Source organism: Chiloscyllium plagiosum, chromosome 13 (assembly GCF_004010195.1).
Source record: "Chiloscyllium plagiosum isolate BGI_BamShark_2017 chromosome 13, ASM401019v2, whole genome shotgun sequence".
NCBI lineage: Eukaryota > Metazoa > Chordata > Chondrichthyes > Orectolobiformes > Hemiscylliidae > Chiloscyllium > Chiloscyllium plagiosum.
In genome coordinates, this window is record NC_057722.1 from 63,040,436 (window position 1) to 63,056,392 (window position 15,957).

Here is a 15,957-nt window from a genome sequence, read left to right on the forward strand (position 1 = left end):
TTCCTCCAACCGTTGTGTTGCTATGGTTTGGCGATGGAGGAGTCCAAGGACCTGCATGTCCTTGGTGGAGTGGGAGGGGGAGTTGAAGTGTTGAGCCACGGGTGGTTGGGTTGGTTGGTCCGGGTGTCCCACAGGTGTTCTCTGAAACGTTCCGCAAGTAGGCTGAACAAGCTGTTTTCCCTAGAGCGTCGAGACTGAGGGCTGATCTTACAAAAGTTTATAAAATCATGGAGGGGCATGATTAGGATAAATAGAAAAAATCTTTACTCTGTGGGGTGGGAGGAGTCCAGAACTAGAGGGCATAGGTTTAGGGTGAGAGGCAAAAGATATAAAAGAGACTTAAGGGGCAACTTTTTCTACACAGAGGGTGGTACATGTATGGAATGACTGCCAGAGGAAGTGGTGGAGGCTGGTACAATTGCAACATTTAAGAGGCATTTGGATGGGTATATGAATAGGAAAGGATATGGGCCAGATTGGAGGGATATGGGCCAGATTGGAGGGATATGGGCCGGGTGCTGGCAGGTGGGACTAGATTGGGTTGGGATATCTGGTCGGCATGGACGGGTTGGACCGAAGGGTCTGTTTCTGTGCTGTACATCTCTTTGACTCTGAGTGGACCCTGACAATGTAATGAACGGAACCAACTAAACAGCAGTCTTTCATGGAGGCCACGCCTCTTGGCCTCATCTCCAACCCTTCTGTGAGCATTGGAGAATAGGGCTGATTGAACTTGCCAGGGTATGTGTTGGCTTTTGAATCAGAGTGGTATTGGGATGAGGCCTTTAACTTGCACCTCATCAGTCACCTGAAATGATGGTGACAGGCCTTTGGGCATATGCCCAAACTCCTGTTGGCAGGCCAAAGGTTCCAAACTTTTCCCATCAAACACTTCTAGGACAGAGACAGCATAGGACTGGATGCGGAGTAAAGCTCTCTACACTGTCCCCATCCAACACTCTCAGGACAGGTAAAGCACAGGACCAGATAAAGAGTAAAGCTCTCTCTGGTCTTTTCAAATTGAAAGTAAAACTCCCTCTGCCCTGTCCTAATCAAATATCCCTAGGACAGGTACAGCATAGGGGTAGATGCAGAATAAAGCTTCCTCTGCTCTTTTCAAACTGAAAGCAAAGCTCCCTCTCTATTGAGCAAATCAAACCCTCCTAGGGCTCCCAGAAATAGGTCCCCATATTTTTCTGGAGAAAGGTCCAGTGTTGTTCGTCAGCAGTTTTCCACAAATAGCCATGGTTTGACTGATGAAGAATATCATGAAAGGGGGCTGTTTGAGTAAAACACGTTGAATGATACAGTCCTACCTCTATTTCAAATTATGGCTTGGGTTGTATTTGAATGTGTCTAAGTCACAGCAATAGGATGATAAGTGTTTAGATTCCCTACAGTGTGGAAACAGGCCTTTCAAACAAACAAGTCCACATCGAACCCCTGAAGAGAAATACACCCAGACCCATTACTCTACCCAATATTTACCCCTGACTAATACACCTAACACTACGGGCAATTTAGCATGGCCAATTCACCTAACCTGCACATTTTTTGGACTGTGGGAGGAAACCGGAGCACCCGGAGGAAACCCACGCAGACAGGGGGAGAATGTGCAAACTCCACACAGACAGTTACCTGAGGCTGGAATCGAACCCGAGTGCCTGGCGTTGTGAGGCAGAAGTGCTAACTACTGAGCCACCGTGCTGCCCCTTTGTTTACGTTATTGTGCCACACCATGCACCTCTCATTCCTGTATTTGCTGATCTGTATTGGCCCCTATACCAGCAATGGCTTGATTTTAACATTCTCTCCCTTGCTGCGTCACGAAAAGGTCACCTCATTAGCTTCCCCAGTCCTATAACCAGTCTTAAACCCTCCCTGCCACCCTTCCCACCCCCCCACACACACTACCCTCCCACCCTACACACACACTACCCCAGCTCCCTGTTGGATTCTCTGCCCATGTGCAGAGCTCTATGTCTTAAAGTTTCTTCGTTCCATCTTTAGCTGCCTGGTCTATGAGATTTGAAATCCCCCTTCAGATCCCCACTTAGACAATAGACAATAGGTGCAGGAATAGGCCATTCTGCCCTTCAAGCCTGCACCACCATTCAGTATGATCACGGCTGATCATCCTTAATCAGTATCCTGTTCCTGCCTTATCTCCATAACCCTTGATTCCATAATCCTTGAGAGCTCTATCCAACTCTTTCTTAAATGAATCCAGAGACTGGGCCTCCACTGCCCTCTGGGGCAGAGCATTCCACACAGCCACCACTCTCTGGGTGAAGAAGTTTCTCTTCATCTCTGTCCTAAATGGTCTACCCCGTATTTTTAAGCTGTATCCTCTGGTTCGGCACTCACCCATCAGCGCAAACATGTTTCCTGCTTCCAGAGTGTCCAATCCTTTAATACTTCTCTTCCTCATTCTCATTCTTCTTCCGAGGAACCCCCCCAGAAAAAGAACATTTTGACCAGATACTGCTTACAATGTCTACATTCATGGTTTACAGTCCGCCATTGCTTGATGGTGCACCTGCAGAGCATCATGGGATATTAAAGGTGCTTTATCAAGGTGAGTTGTCATTGGTCATGCAGTGTTTACCATACTAAATTTAAATAATAAGGAAATCTGTCAGTGTTTGACAGGTCCAACTGGGATGACTGTGTGACCATGTCTCAGAGTAGGGGTGAGTGGGTGGTTTGAATCCAAAATGACCAGCTGAGCAAAAACCTCAGAGTTTGCAGCACCCAAAACGTAGAACACACGCAAAGAAAAATTATCATAATCCAATCTTTATTATTGGGAAAGACGCCGTTTACTCCAAAGCAAACACCATCTTTGCAAAATCCACTGAAAGTTTCTCATGAGCAGTCTGGTCAGCTACGTCAGCCATCTGAACTCTTGTGTTCTTTCAGATCCTCCAACTTCTCCTTGTGCCGCTCAATTTTCTCCTGCAAACGTTTGATCTCTTTCTCTTGAGCAGAAATCTCCTCCTGGTGGTGAGACTTCAAAGACTCCAGCAACTCCTTCTCCTTTTTCCTGAAGTACATTTCTTCCAGTGCCTCCTCTCTTTTGGAGAAAGCTCCTCCACCTTCTCGGATTGCTCCGTTGGACTTCATCCAGTCTCCTGTGTTCACTTGTCGACACTGGTTTACAACGAAGCCACACCGGGTGTGCTGGAACAGGATGTTCCTGAGCTGGAAGCCCAGCAGACTCATCGCCATCTTGATGTTGTTCACAGAAGCTGCAGAACCATCTCCATCACGAGTCAGACCTGTGTGCTATTGTGATGTCAGAAGCCAGAAGACTCCGTTGTCCCTCAGTGAGCAATTGCCATGGTTTCAGGACAATTTTTTTTTTATTGACCGTCCATCTCAAGCCCCATACATCCTGAAAAGGTGACAGTGCTAGATTTGTGACATGGTGGCACAGTGGCTCAGTGGGTAGCACTGCTGCCTCACAGTGCCAGAGACCTGGGTTCGATTCCAGCCTCTAGTGACTGTCTGTGTGGAGTTTGCACATTCTCCCCGTGTCTGCTTGGGTTTCCTCTGGGTGCTCCGGTTTCCTCCCACAATCCAAAAATGCGCAGGTTAGATAAATTGGCCATGCTATATTGCCTGCAGTGTTCAGGGATGTGTAGGTTAGATGCATTAATCAGGGGTAAATATCGAGTAACAGGTTAGGGGAATGGGTCTGGATGGGTTACTCTTTGGAGGGTCTGTGTGGACGTGGAGGGCCGAAGGGTCTGTTTCCACACTATAGGGATTTTATGATTCTGATCAATGTCCCTGCCCAGTACTGAAGGAATACTGTACTGTCAGAGGAATCATCTTATGAATGAGTCATTGAAATCAGGGCTTCCCTGACTAAAAACCAAAGTAGATGCTGGAAGTCAGAAACAAAAAACAGAAGCTGCTGGAATAAACACAGCAGGTCTGGCAGCGTCTGTGGAGAGGAAGCAGAGTTGATGTTTCGGGTCCAGTAACCCTTCTTTGACATTCTGTTTTTATTTACCTGACTACCCTCTCAAGGGGATGTCAATGATCCCATGGCACTATAGTGGAGTTTTCTTTGGGGGTTCTGGCCAATATCAGTAGTAATCAGTTGTGTATTATCTACAAGCTGCACTGCAGGAATTCACCAAGGCTCTGTAGACAGCACTTTCCAAACCCACAGCAACCATCGAGAAGGACAAGGGTAACAGGCACACAGGAACACTAACATCTGCAAGTTCTTCCCTAAGCTGACTTGGAAATATATCACCATTCCTTCAGTTTCACTTGGTCAATATCCTGCCTCCCTCACAGCATTGCAGAAGGACTGCAGTAATTCAAGCAGGCAGCTCACCCACCACATTCTCAAAGACAACTAGCGATGGGCAATTATCACTGACCTAAGCATTCACAAGATGTTGATATCGCCTAAATGAGTAAAAATAATTTTATCCTACAATTAAAGTCACTTCATAGTTTTATTATCTGATCATTTATTCCATTACTTTTTGTTGGATCTTTCTGTGCATGAAGGTGCCACATTTTCTAACATGACGACGGAGACCATCCTTCAAATGTAATTCAAAGGCTGTAACTTTAGAAATCTTTTCCCTTCTGACCTATCTCTCACTCCCTTTCTATAATTATATGCATCTGTGTCTGAACTCATCTTACTGGCTGTCTATTTTTGGATATTTCCCCTCACTCAATCTACCTTGATAGACAAAGACATGATTGCTTCCACTTAGAGTCATAGAGTTGTACAGCATAGAAACAGACCCTTTGGTTCAACTTCTCCATGTAGATCAGATATCCTAAATTAATCTAGTCCCATTTGCCAGCATTTAGCCCATATCCCTTCAAATCCTTCCTATTCATATACCCATCCAGATGCTTTTTAAATTTTGCAATTGTACCAGCCTCCACCACTTCCTCTGTCAGCTCATTCCATTCACGCACCACCCTCTGTGTGAAAAAGTTGCCCCTTAGATCCCTTTTAAATCTTTCCCCTCTCACCTTAAACCGATGCCCTCTCGTTCTGGACTCTCCCACCTCAGGGAAATGGTCTTGTCTATTTACCCTATCCATGCCCCTCATGATTTTATAAACCTCTATAAGGTTACCTCTCAACCTCCAATGCTCTAGAGAAAACAGCCCCAGCCTATTCAGCCTCTCTCTCTAGCTCAAACCGTCCAGTCCTGGCAATATCCTTGTAAATCTTTTCTGAACTCTTTCAAGTTTCACAACATCTTTCCTGCAACAGGGAGACCAGAATTGCGCACAATATTCCAAATGTGGCCTGACCAACGTCCTGTACAGCTTCAGAACTTCTTCTTCAGAACTTTTATTTTACTTAAGTTTAGAAAGCTACTTGCAAGTAGTAATGAGCATCTTTCATCTCTACTGCAAGACCAAATCTCTCAATCACACTGCTTTTACAATCACCAAACTGTTTGTTAAACATAGGCGAAAGTGAGGACTGCAGATGCTGGAGGGGAGACCAGAATTGCGCACAGGATTCCAAATGTGGCCTGACCAACATCCTGTACAGCTTCAGAACTTCTTCTTCAGAACTTTTATTTTGCTTAAGTTTAGAAAGCTACTTGCAAGTAGTAATGAACATCTTTCATCTCTACTGCAAGACCAAATCTCTCAATCACACTGCTTTTACAATCACCAAACTGTTTGTTAAACATAGGCGAAAGTGAGGACTGCAGATGCTGGAGATCAGTGTCTAAATTAGAGTGGTGCTGGAAAAGCACAGCAGGTCAGGCAGCATCCGAGAAGCAGGAAAATCAACATTTCAGGCAAAAGCCCTTCATCAGGAAGTCCTGATGACGGGCTTTTGCCCAAAACATCGATTTTCCTGCTCCTCAGATGCTACCTGACCTGCTGTGCTTTTCCAGCACCACTCTAATCTAGACACTGTTTATTAAACATTCAGAGTAGATGAGCAAAACTTTCATTCAACTAAATACAGGGAAGAAAGGAACTTTTGTCTTCACGCTATATTATAAGTTCCATTCTCTGGTGCAATGTTTAGATACAACAATGTTTGTTTCTCCATCACTCACTCTCTCTGGCTCTATCTTTCTTCTGTCTCTCTGACTGTCTCTACCTCTGTTTTTATCTGTTTCTGATTCTCTCTCTGTCTGTCACTCTCTCTCCATTTCTCTCCGCCTCTCAGCTACTGTTGCATGCTAAATCTCACTCTGCACTCACACACACACACTCACTCACTCTGATGCTGTGCTTGTCTACAAACATTTCCCACTGTTGCTGGAACAGAGTAGCAATGTAAAAACCACAAACATTGTGTTTCTATAACTTATATTAACCCAATGAAGCAATTCTATCCACAGTTCTTGTTTTTAAATAGAGTTCCTGTCTCATTTCAGTCCATAATCAAGAATACAGAAAACAGTATGATCTTTACATGCATCCACATTTAAGAGATGGAACAATTTCAAAGAAAAATTTGCTTAGTTACAAGTTTTGTGTTGTACAAATGACAAAGCACAAGGGATCCATCCCTCCTCTCCCCTTATACAACCTTATATAATCTTTTAGCATTTCTTATATCTTTAATTTATACCATAATTTTAAACTCAAAACATACATTTGTAAACAAATTATCTGTTCCAGGAATCTGAACAATCTTAACAAAAAATGATTGCAACAACAGCTTCCATTTCAATAGTGTTACATTTTGAGTTTTGAAATGCCAATGGATTATGGTCAGTGTAAATTAGTATTCCTCTGTTGCCATGTCAGGCATAGACTTCAAGAGCCAATATTAACCCCAAAATCTCTTTCGCTGTGCAAGCGTGCTCCCCCTGACAGAGGTTCAGTTTGTTAGAAAATTGCCGCGCTGGTTTCTCTACTCCTGACCAACATTCCCTCGAATGTTTTTCTCTTGTACAGATCTCTGAAGTCACCAGCTGTCGTGCACAGTTTAGGGAGAATGTTAATCCCGATTTATCATCCTTTCATAAGACTGTGCCTACTCCCAAGTCATCACTGCCAGCCATCATATTAAAAGGGCTGGAACAATCAAGGGTCATTCATTAGCATTTCCTTAAATTTTTCTGCTGATGATATTACTTTTGCTTGTTTTCTGACCAAATCTGTTAGAGGTACAGTTAAAATTATATACAAACTTCTGGTAAAACCCACACATTCCTAATGATTTCTCATTTAGTTTTGGGAAAAGGTAATTCTATTAAAGCCTTCACTCTCACTATCCTGCACAACACCCGTCCTTGTCCTATGATGTGTCCTGAGCAAATTATTCTTGCTTTTCCAAGTTCACTATCAGCTGAGTTTACGATTTATCCAGTCAAGTGTAATTGCTTAAACATGATTTCTAATTGACTCACATGCTCTTCCAATGTGTTACTGTGTATTATGACATTGTCCAAGTAAACTGCACAGCTATGGACTTCAGCTACTACTTGATTTATAAGCTGCAGGATTGTAGTAAGGGGCATTTTTAATCCAAACAGCATCTTTCGGCATTGGTGGAACTAATCCATTTGTTGGAATGAAGAGAATACTTCTTTAGCCCCTTAGGGGACTAAGCATGTTAAATGCAGAAAGGTCATTTCCCTTTATAGGCAAGTCTAGGGCATAAACATACAGTAAGGTTTTGTCTATTTAAGACAGAAATAGAATCCCTACAATTTAGAAAAAGTGTGTAAGTAAAGGGTGACTTGGTGTTGGGATACTGGCCTCTCTGGAGTTATTTCACCTAGCAAGCTGGCAAGGGTAACAGGGCAACTCAAAGACTTCCTCCCTCCCCTCTCTCTGTGGCTGATCATTTCCCCATATCTCCCTTAACTTGCCAGACTCTGGTCACTATTATCTTTGTGCTGTCTTTGTTTCTCTTTTGGCTTTGTGTCCATCACTTACCCTGTTTTCTTTCTGATCCTCTATGGCTTCTCTCTCTTTTTGTATTGCTCCACACCTCTCAATTTATCTCTGTGTTTTCTCTCTCTCTCTCTTTCTGCCATTGTCCCTCTCCCTGTTTCGTCACCCTCTGATTTGGTCTTCTGTCCTTTTCTCTTTCCCTTCTGAGACAATAGATGCTACAGGCAAATATTTTAAACTTGATCTGCATAACAACACAATATTGTATTAGACACCATTGTTGTAAGAGATCACGATTCTGTTGGAGATGATAGTGCAGGATGTCACAATTGGGTGTCACGTAGGATAGGGGCGGGACAAGGCAGAACACTTTAAGACTGAGTGGAGGGCAGACATAAGCCAGAGGTCTCCCTATAGTCTTAGTAACCATAATAAAGCCAACATTCTGAGGATGCTGTAAAACTAAACAAAAACAGAAAAATATGCAAAAACTCAACAGGTCTGACAGCATCCACGTTGAAGTAAACAGTTAACAATTTCAGACAGTCCTGCTGAGTTTCTCCAGCACTTTGTCATTTTATTGTTTTGTAACAATGTTAAACAAACCACTAAAACGCACCTGATTGCCACCATGCAACAAACTACAACTCATTCAAGACAGGGGCCTTTTTTTTTTTACCTCAGAGTCTCTGCAGTGTGGAAATAAACCACTCACACAAACCCACCAACACTCTCAAACAAAAACTAACAAACTTAAAAAGACCCAGTACAACCCATGGACAAAACCAACGTCATCTACAAAATTCCATGCAAGGACTGCCACAAACACTACGTAGGACAAACAGGAAGAAAGTTAGCCACCAGGATACACGAACACCAGCTAGCCACAAAAAGACACGACCCTCTCTCCCTCGTAGCCCTATACATGGATGAAAAAAAAAACCCCACTAATTCGACTGGGACAACCCATCTATCCTGGGGCAGGCTAAGCAAAGACATGCCAGAGAATTCCTAGAGTCCTGGCACTCCAACCACAATGCCATAAACAAACACACATCAGCGAGCAAACCTACACCCTAAACCTCAACCTGAGCTACAAACCTTCACAAACCTTGCATAAACCATTCAGCCCAGCAAATCCAGACTGACTCTTGAAGAGCATTTCAAAGTTTTAGTGGGGTGGCACTGTGACTCAGTGGTTAGCACTGCTACCTCACAGCGCCAGGGCCTCGGGTTTGAATCCAGCCTTGAGTGACTGTATGTGTGGAGTTTGCACATTCTCCCTGTATCTGCATGGGTTTCATCTGGCTGCTCCAATTTCCTCCCACAATCCAAAGATGTACAGGTTAGGTGGATTGGCCATGCTAAATTGCCCATGGGATGTGTAGGGCATATGGGCTAGCTATGGGAAATGCAGGGCTACTAGAATAGCCCTTTGAACAGTTAAGGAATTAAGGTTTATGGTGAGCGGGCGGATAAGTGGATCTGGGTCCACAAAAAGATCAGCCATGATCTTAGTGAATGGTGGAGCTGGCTCGAAAGGCCAGATGGCTTATTCCTGCTCCTGGTTCTCATGTTCTTATGACTCACTACTGGTTGTCTCCCTATCACTATGAACCAAATAGGCCCTGAGACCCAGTCCAAGGTAAGAGAACTGGCAGCAGCATCCTGCTACTCACAAATGCTACATCCATGTGAAAGTTTCACTCTCAAAGAAGTCAACATACAAGTCATGACTTATATACTAAGGTACATACTGATTTCCAATTCAGTTTAACCAACCAGAGCACTTTCCTCAATACTAAAGTGACCCACAGAGACAGAGCGCTGATCCAATGCAGAGTTCATGGTAAAAAAACTTCCATAATACTTCATTGCAATGCATGTTCTTGCCACTTGCCAAATGGTGGAAACACCAATCTCCAGTAACCTAAAAATAGCAGTGAGGGGCCGAAGAGCAGTCTCTGAGATACATTGTCCTATATCCCACCCCGACTGTCATCAAACATATTTGTGGCTCTAAAAGCTGTGAAGAGAGATAAAGAGGTATTCTAAGTGTAGACAGCACCTTATAACAATGGTGCTTTTCTGAATGTTCACTCATTCAGAACAGAGTGAATCAATGATGATCACGCCACAGTGTGAGCACTGTCTATGAACTCAAAAAAAATTACAGAAGCTGTTTGATGAGAGCACAGCTATTTGTGTGGGTTTCGTATCAGGTTTTTTTAAAAACCTTGTCTTGTCCTCCTATATGCCTTCAATTAGGCTCCCAGTTTTGCTGAGTTGTCAATGTTAGTTTCATTGAAACTCCCTCCCAGCTATGAGTTGTGATCTGCCCTGAGACCATGGTTTAAGGGAAAAAAGTAAGTAAATAACAGTAGTCCATAAAGGACAATGCAAGAGCAGAGTGAAAATGTCAATCGTCCATTCTCAGATAAGGAGGACACAATTAATTATATTTTCATACATGTAATTGAAATATTTACGATGGTAAGAGATGAGATAACAGGGAGGTCAACTAAATGTTCAGGGCCAAGCTGGATAGGTTGTGGTGAAATATTCAAGAGACATGAAGCAATGATGGAAAGATGGGGTTGAGTTGCAGATCAACCATGATCAAGCTGATGGCCTCTTCCTGATCGTATTGACAGAATTTTACCCTTCTCCTCCCCTGTGCTGGTGGGGAAGATGGAGTAGAATCCCCTGGGTGGCCTTCCTGCTAAGGTCTTACTCACCCCAAAGCTGTCTGCAAGTTTACTGGGGTTTTGAATAAGCTTAGGGAGGCTTCACGCCCTTGGGACAGTTAAGTGGCAAAATCATTTAAGTTTTCCTTATTCTTCATTTTTAACAGGACTAGAAAGATGTTCCAATGATAGGGTAATCGAGAACCAGGGATCACAGCTGAAGCATGTATGTAGGCCATTTAGAGCTGGGATGAGGAGAGATGTCTTCACCCAGAGAGTGGGGAGCCTGTGGAATTCTCTGCCACAGAAAGTGGTTGAGACCAAAATAGTGAATGTTTCCAAGAAGGAGTTAGATAAATGTTATAGAGTCATAGACATACAGCATTGAAACAGACTCTACGTTCCAACTTATCCATGCCAACCAAGTTTCTCAAACTGAACTATTTGGCCCATATCCCTCTAAACCTTTCCTCTTCAATACCTGTTTAAATGTCTTTTAAATGTTGTAACTGTACTTGCATTTACCATTTCCATTGGCTGTACATTCCACATACAAACTACCCTCTGTGTGAAAAGGTTGCCCTTCAGGTCTCTTTTAAAGTTTTCTCCTCTCGCCTTAAAATTATGCTCTCTAATTTTGGACTCCCTATCCGAGGAAAAGCCTTTACTACTCACTGACCAATTAGGAGAAAGTGAGCACTGCAGATGCTGGAGATTACAATGGAAGAGTATGGTGCTGGAAAAGCAAAGCCAGTCAGGAGCAGGAGAGTCAACGTTTCGGGCATAAGCTCTTCATTAATCTATGTCCATCATGAGTTTATAAATCTCTAGAAGGTCACCCCTCTACCTTTTACACTCCAGTGAAAAAAGTTCCAGCCTTTTCAGCCTCTCCTAATTATTCAAACACTTCAGAACCAGCAACATCCTTGTAAATCTTTTCTGCATGCTCTCCAATTTAATAACATCCTTCCTTTAGCAAGCCAAGCAGAACAGAACACTCCAAAAGTTGTCTCACCAACATCCTATACAACCTCAGCATGACATCCAAACTCTTATATTCAATAGTCTGTTCAACAACACTCCACAGGGCCCTACCATTAAGTGTGTAAGTCCTGCCCTTGTTCATCTTACTAAAATGCAAGACCTTTCATTTATCCAAATTAAAGTCTGCCACTCCAAAGCCCCTTGGGCCAACTGAACAAGATCCATTTGTAATCTTAGATAACCTTCTTCAATGTCTACTATACCACCAATTTTGGTGTCATTCGCAAACTTACTAACCACGCTTTCTAAATTCTCATCAAAATCATTTATATAACCGTGGACCCAGCATTGGTCTCTGTGGAACACCACTGGTCACAGGCCTCCAGTCTGATAAATAACCCTCCAAAACCACTCTCTGACTCCTACCCTCAAGCCAATTTTGAATCCAATTGGCAAGCTCTCCTTGAATCCCATGTGATCTAACTTTATTGACCAGTTTACCATATGGAACTTTGCCATCGGCCTTGCTAAAGTCAACGTAGACAATGTTTATCACTCTGCCTTCATCTACCTTCTTGGACTTTTCCGTAAAAAACTCAATCAAGTTTGTAATGTATGATTTCCTAAGCACAAGGCCATTTTGAATGTCCCTAATCAGTCTTTACCACCAAGTGTAAATGAGTCCTCTCCAGCAACTTACCTGACATTAACATCAGACTCACCGGTCTACAGTTCCCAGGCATCTCCCTACAGGCTTTCTTAAATAAAAGCACAAGATTTAGTCATCCTCCAGTCTTCTGGCAACTCACACGTGACTGTAGATTATACAAATCTCTCTTCCATGGGCTCCGCAATTTCATCCCTAGCTTCCCACAATATTCTGGGATACTTGATCACATCCCAGAGATTTATGCTTTTTAAGACCTCCAGCACCACCCTTCCTGTAATGTGGACTGTTTTAAAGTTATCAATAAGTCCTTAGGGCTAAAGGGAGAAAGCAGGAACAGGGCACTGAATCAGCCATGATCATATTGACTGGCAGAAGAAACTCAATGGACCGAATGGTCTACTCCTGCTGCTCTTTCCTATATTTCTCTCATGGGATGAGGGCGTCATTGGCAAGGCTTTAGTTCATCCCTAATTACCCTCAAACTGAGTAGCTGGAAAGGGCCATTTCAGAAAGTAATTAAGCATCAACCACATTGCTTGGATCTGGAGGCACACAGTGATCAGACCCTGTCAATGATGGCAGATTCTCTCCCAATTGATAATAGCCTCATTGGTAAATATCGTTGATGGTGGTGCACATGTTCTTGGTTTATTAAATAAATTTCAACAGCTGCTGTGGTGGGATTTGAACCTACATCTCCAGATTTTTTAAAAATTCATGTCGCTGGCTGGGCCCATTTATTGCCCATCCCTAATTGGCCAGAGGGAAGTCAAGTGTCAAGCACATTGATGTGGGTCAGAGTCACATGTAGGCCAGACCAGGTTAAAACACCAGTTTCCTTCCCTAAAGGGCATTAGTAAACTGGACGAGTTTTCCAACATTGATTTCATGGTCATCAATAGACCCTTAATTCCAGATTTTTATTGAATTCAAATTCATGACAGGCTTCGAATCCAGGCTACCAGAGCATTACCTGGGTCTCTAGACCAACAGTCCAACAATAATACCACTAGGCCTTTACCTCCCCTGTGTATCATTAGTATGAACCTTTGGATTACTCAAGCAGTGATATTGACCATTTAAAGGCCACTCCCCACCAAGTCTCAGTGCTGAGACTAGCAGGAGCTGTTCAAAGATGGGCGATCCCTAGCAGGTCACTCCACATGGGTCTTGGATGTGAAGAGGCTTTGCACTATGGGAACCTCATACTAGCTCTGCCCCTGCAGCTGCTCCCACCCCACCCCCAACCCAGCTTCAAAATCAAGATGTACCAACCCTCTCTCCCCACCTCACCATCAGTCCCATCAGGCCTCTCTCCTCACCTCACCATCAGTCCCATCAGGCCTCTCTCCCCACCTCACCATAAGACCTATTATCAGGTTCTGGACTCCAGAATATAGAGTCTGTGGCCTCCCTGTCATCCCAGTCCTGGACAGCGCTGCCTCTGTTGATGCTGCAGTGACATGTAATTGTCCAGCAGCTCTCGGAGGCAGGACGTCTGCCTGAGTAAGGGCTTAGAGCCCTGCCTTCAGGCATTTAACCCTCAAATTTGAAACGGAGGCTGCAACCCCACAAACTCTTCAAACATTGGGTGCCAAAAAGATGCCATTCAAAATGTCTTGCCTTATATTTCCTGAGCTCCTTTCATTCAACAGATCGATAATGATTTCTGCCAACATCATGAACCCCTCCTCCTCCAAACCATCATGAACAGAACACAACTGAGCAGGACAATGCTGCAGCCAAACCAAACCCAACTCCTCTTCCCCTAACGTACAGAGGCAGCAGAGTGTACCATCTACAAGATGCACTGCAACAAGATGCCTTCCAAATCTGCAACCACGACCACCAGGACAAGGGCAGGACATTCAGAGCAACAGCACCACCTGCAAGGTCCCCTCCAAGACTCAACATCTTGACTTGGAATGATATCATGCCTTCATCATCGCTGGATGTACCTCCACCACATAGATTGCAGTGGTTCAAGAGGCTGCTCATCATCACTTTCTTCAGGTTATTAGGAGTAGATAATATATGCTGGCTTAGCCAGCAACGCCCACATCTCATGTAAGCATTAAAAAAAAGAGGTGGAGATCAATCTTGGACACTCAATGTTTTTCTAGTCAGTCGCCAAATTTGAAAGGTTAGACCAGAGGAAATCTGACAGACCAAATTACAGGGAGGGAGCTGGCACTGAGCTGTGCTGTCAGAGACTCCTGCTGAAGTAATTACACAGTAGGCTTTGGAGAGGAGCCGCACCTGTTTTGGGAATTAAATCAAACGCTGCAATGTGTCTCGGTGTCCTGGCGTGTGCAAGCTCCACAATTGCAGCTTCGATATGGGCCTGTCTCGCTCAGTCATTGGGCCAAAGCGAGTGCTTTGCTTGTAACAATTTTCTGTACACCTGTTATTTGTATTGCATTTGATGTAATGTGCAAAAACAGATGCATGACATAACGAAGTAATGTCTTCCTGCCTTTGATTAACAGGAACTTCAGCGATCTAAAACTCTGCCACTCATATTCCACTTCACAACACATCTCGTTCATTTATCACCCTACATGTGGCTTCCTGACCTAGCAACATACAAATTAGGAGCAGAATTGGCCCACTCAGCCTCTTGATGCTGCTTCACCACTTGGTAAGATGATGGCTGATCTGATGGCTCCATGTTCCTACCCCATTATTTTTTCACCCGTTTGCTTACCAAGAATCTCTCCAACTCTGCCTTAATGACATTCAAGGACTTTGCTTCCACCACTTTTACAGGCAGAGTGCTCCAAAGATTCAAGATGCTCTGTGAGATAATATTCTCCTAATCTCCTAAGTCTCAAATGGATGACTCTTTATTTTGAAACAGTAACTCAGTTGAAAAATAACTAAGCTAACCAACAGCAGAGAGAGCAACACGACAGACACCTGGGTAAGAAAGCACTCCAACAGACAGCTTACAGGCATAGAAAAAGCTGTACTGGCCAAGGGACTCAACTACAACCATAGAGACGTGAAAACAACAGACTTCCTAGCTGCACTAGAGTGTACACTCAGAACTAACCGACTAACTGAAGAGACACAGCATACAGTCAAACAAACCACTGCACCCTTACGAACAAAGATAAGACAAACAAATAACCTCAACACCAAAGAGAGAGAAGCCCAAAACACACAAAAATGACAAGAACATAATCATAGTACCAGTGGATGATTATCATGGACAAGACTGAATATATTCAGAAAGCAGAGAAACTACTTGCAGATACTGACACTTACCTACAGGGGGAGTGTGACCCCATGCCACAGCAAACCAATAGAACAAGCAACACACTTCAGAACCTTCAAAAAAAAGGACTAATAACCAGGATTGACCTACAAAGGATGAAACCAGAAAGGAACAACACCCCAAGATTTTACAGATTACACAAACCAGACAAACCACTTAGACCCATTGTGGCACTCCCAGGAACACCATCACAGAAACTGGCAAAAGAACATCAGCAAAAAAAAACATTTTATCAGCGGATCCAAACACTCCATACAATCATCACAAGAATTCCTAGACAACATCAAAAACATAAACATCGACAAGGACGAAGCAATGGTCTCATTTGCTGTAACGGCACTGTTCACTTCAATTGACAAAACTCTAGCCAGAGAAACAATAACTAACCTCCTAGACAGGAAGAACATACGACACGATAGGGAAGCTATCAACAAGGACCACATGCACAAACTACTAGGCCTGTACTT

General features: G+C 43.5%; 1 protein-coding gene across 7 annotated transcripts in view; it reads left to right on the top strand.

The window, feature by feature from the left end:
* LOC122556134 (interleukin-1 receptor accessory protein-like) overlaps positions 1-15,957 on the top strand; it is a 104,110-nt gene that overhangs the window by 55,088 nt on the left and 33,065 nt on the right. For 5 of the 7 annotated variants that reach the window (XM_043702613.1, XM_043702614.1, XM_043702618.1 and 2 more), the window contains one exon: positions 13,866-14,713. The exons of 1 other annotated variant lie outside the window; for it this stretch is intronic. Coding sequence is in view for 1 of the 6 variants with exons in the window: in XM_043702618.1 (XP_043558553.1) it covers positions 13,866-13,920 (55 nt within the window). In the remaining 5 variants the exon portion in view is untranslated. Of the gene's footprint in view, positions 1-2,990; positions 3,382-13,865; positions 14,714-15,957 lie in introns of those variants that run through there. One more of the 7 variants, XR_006313468.1, reaches the window with a different exon arrangement.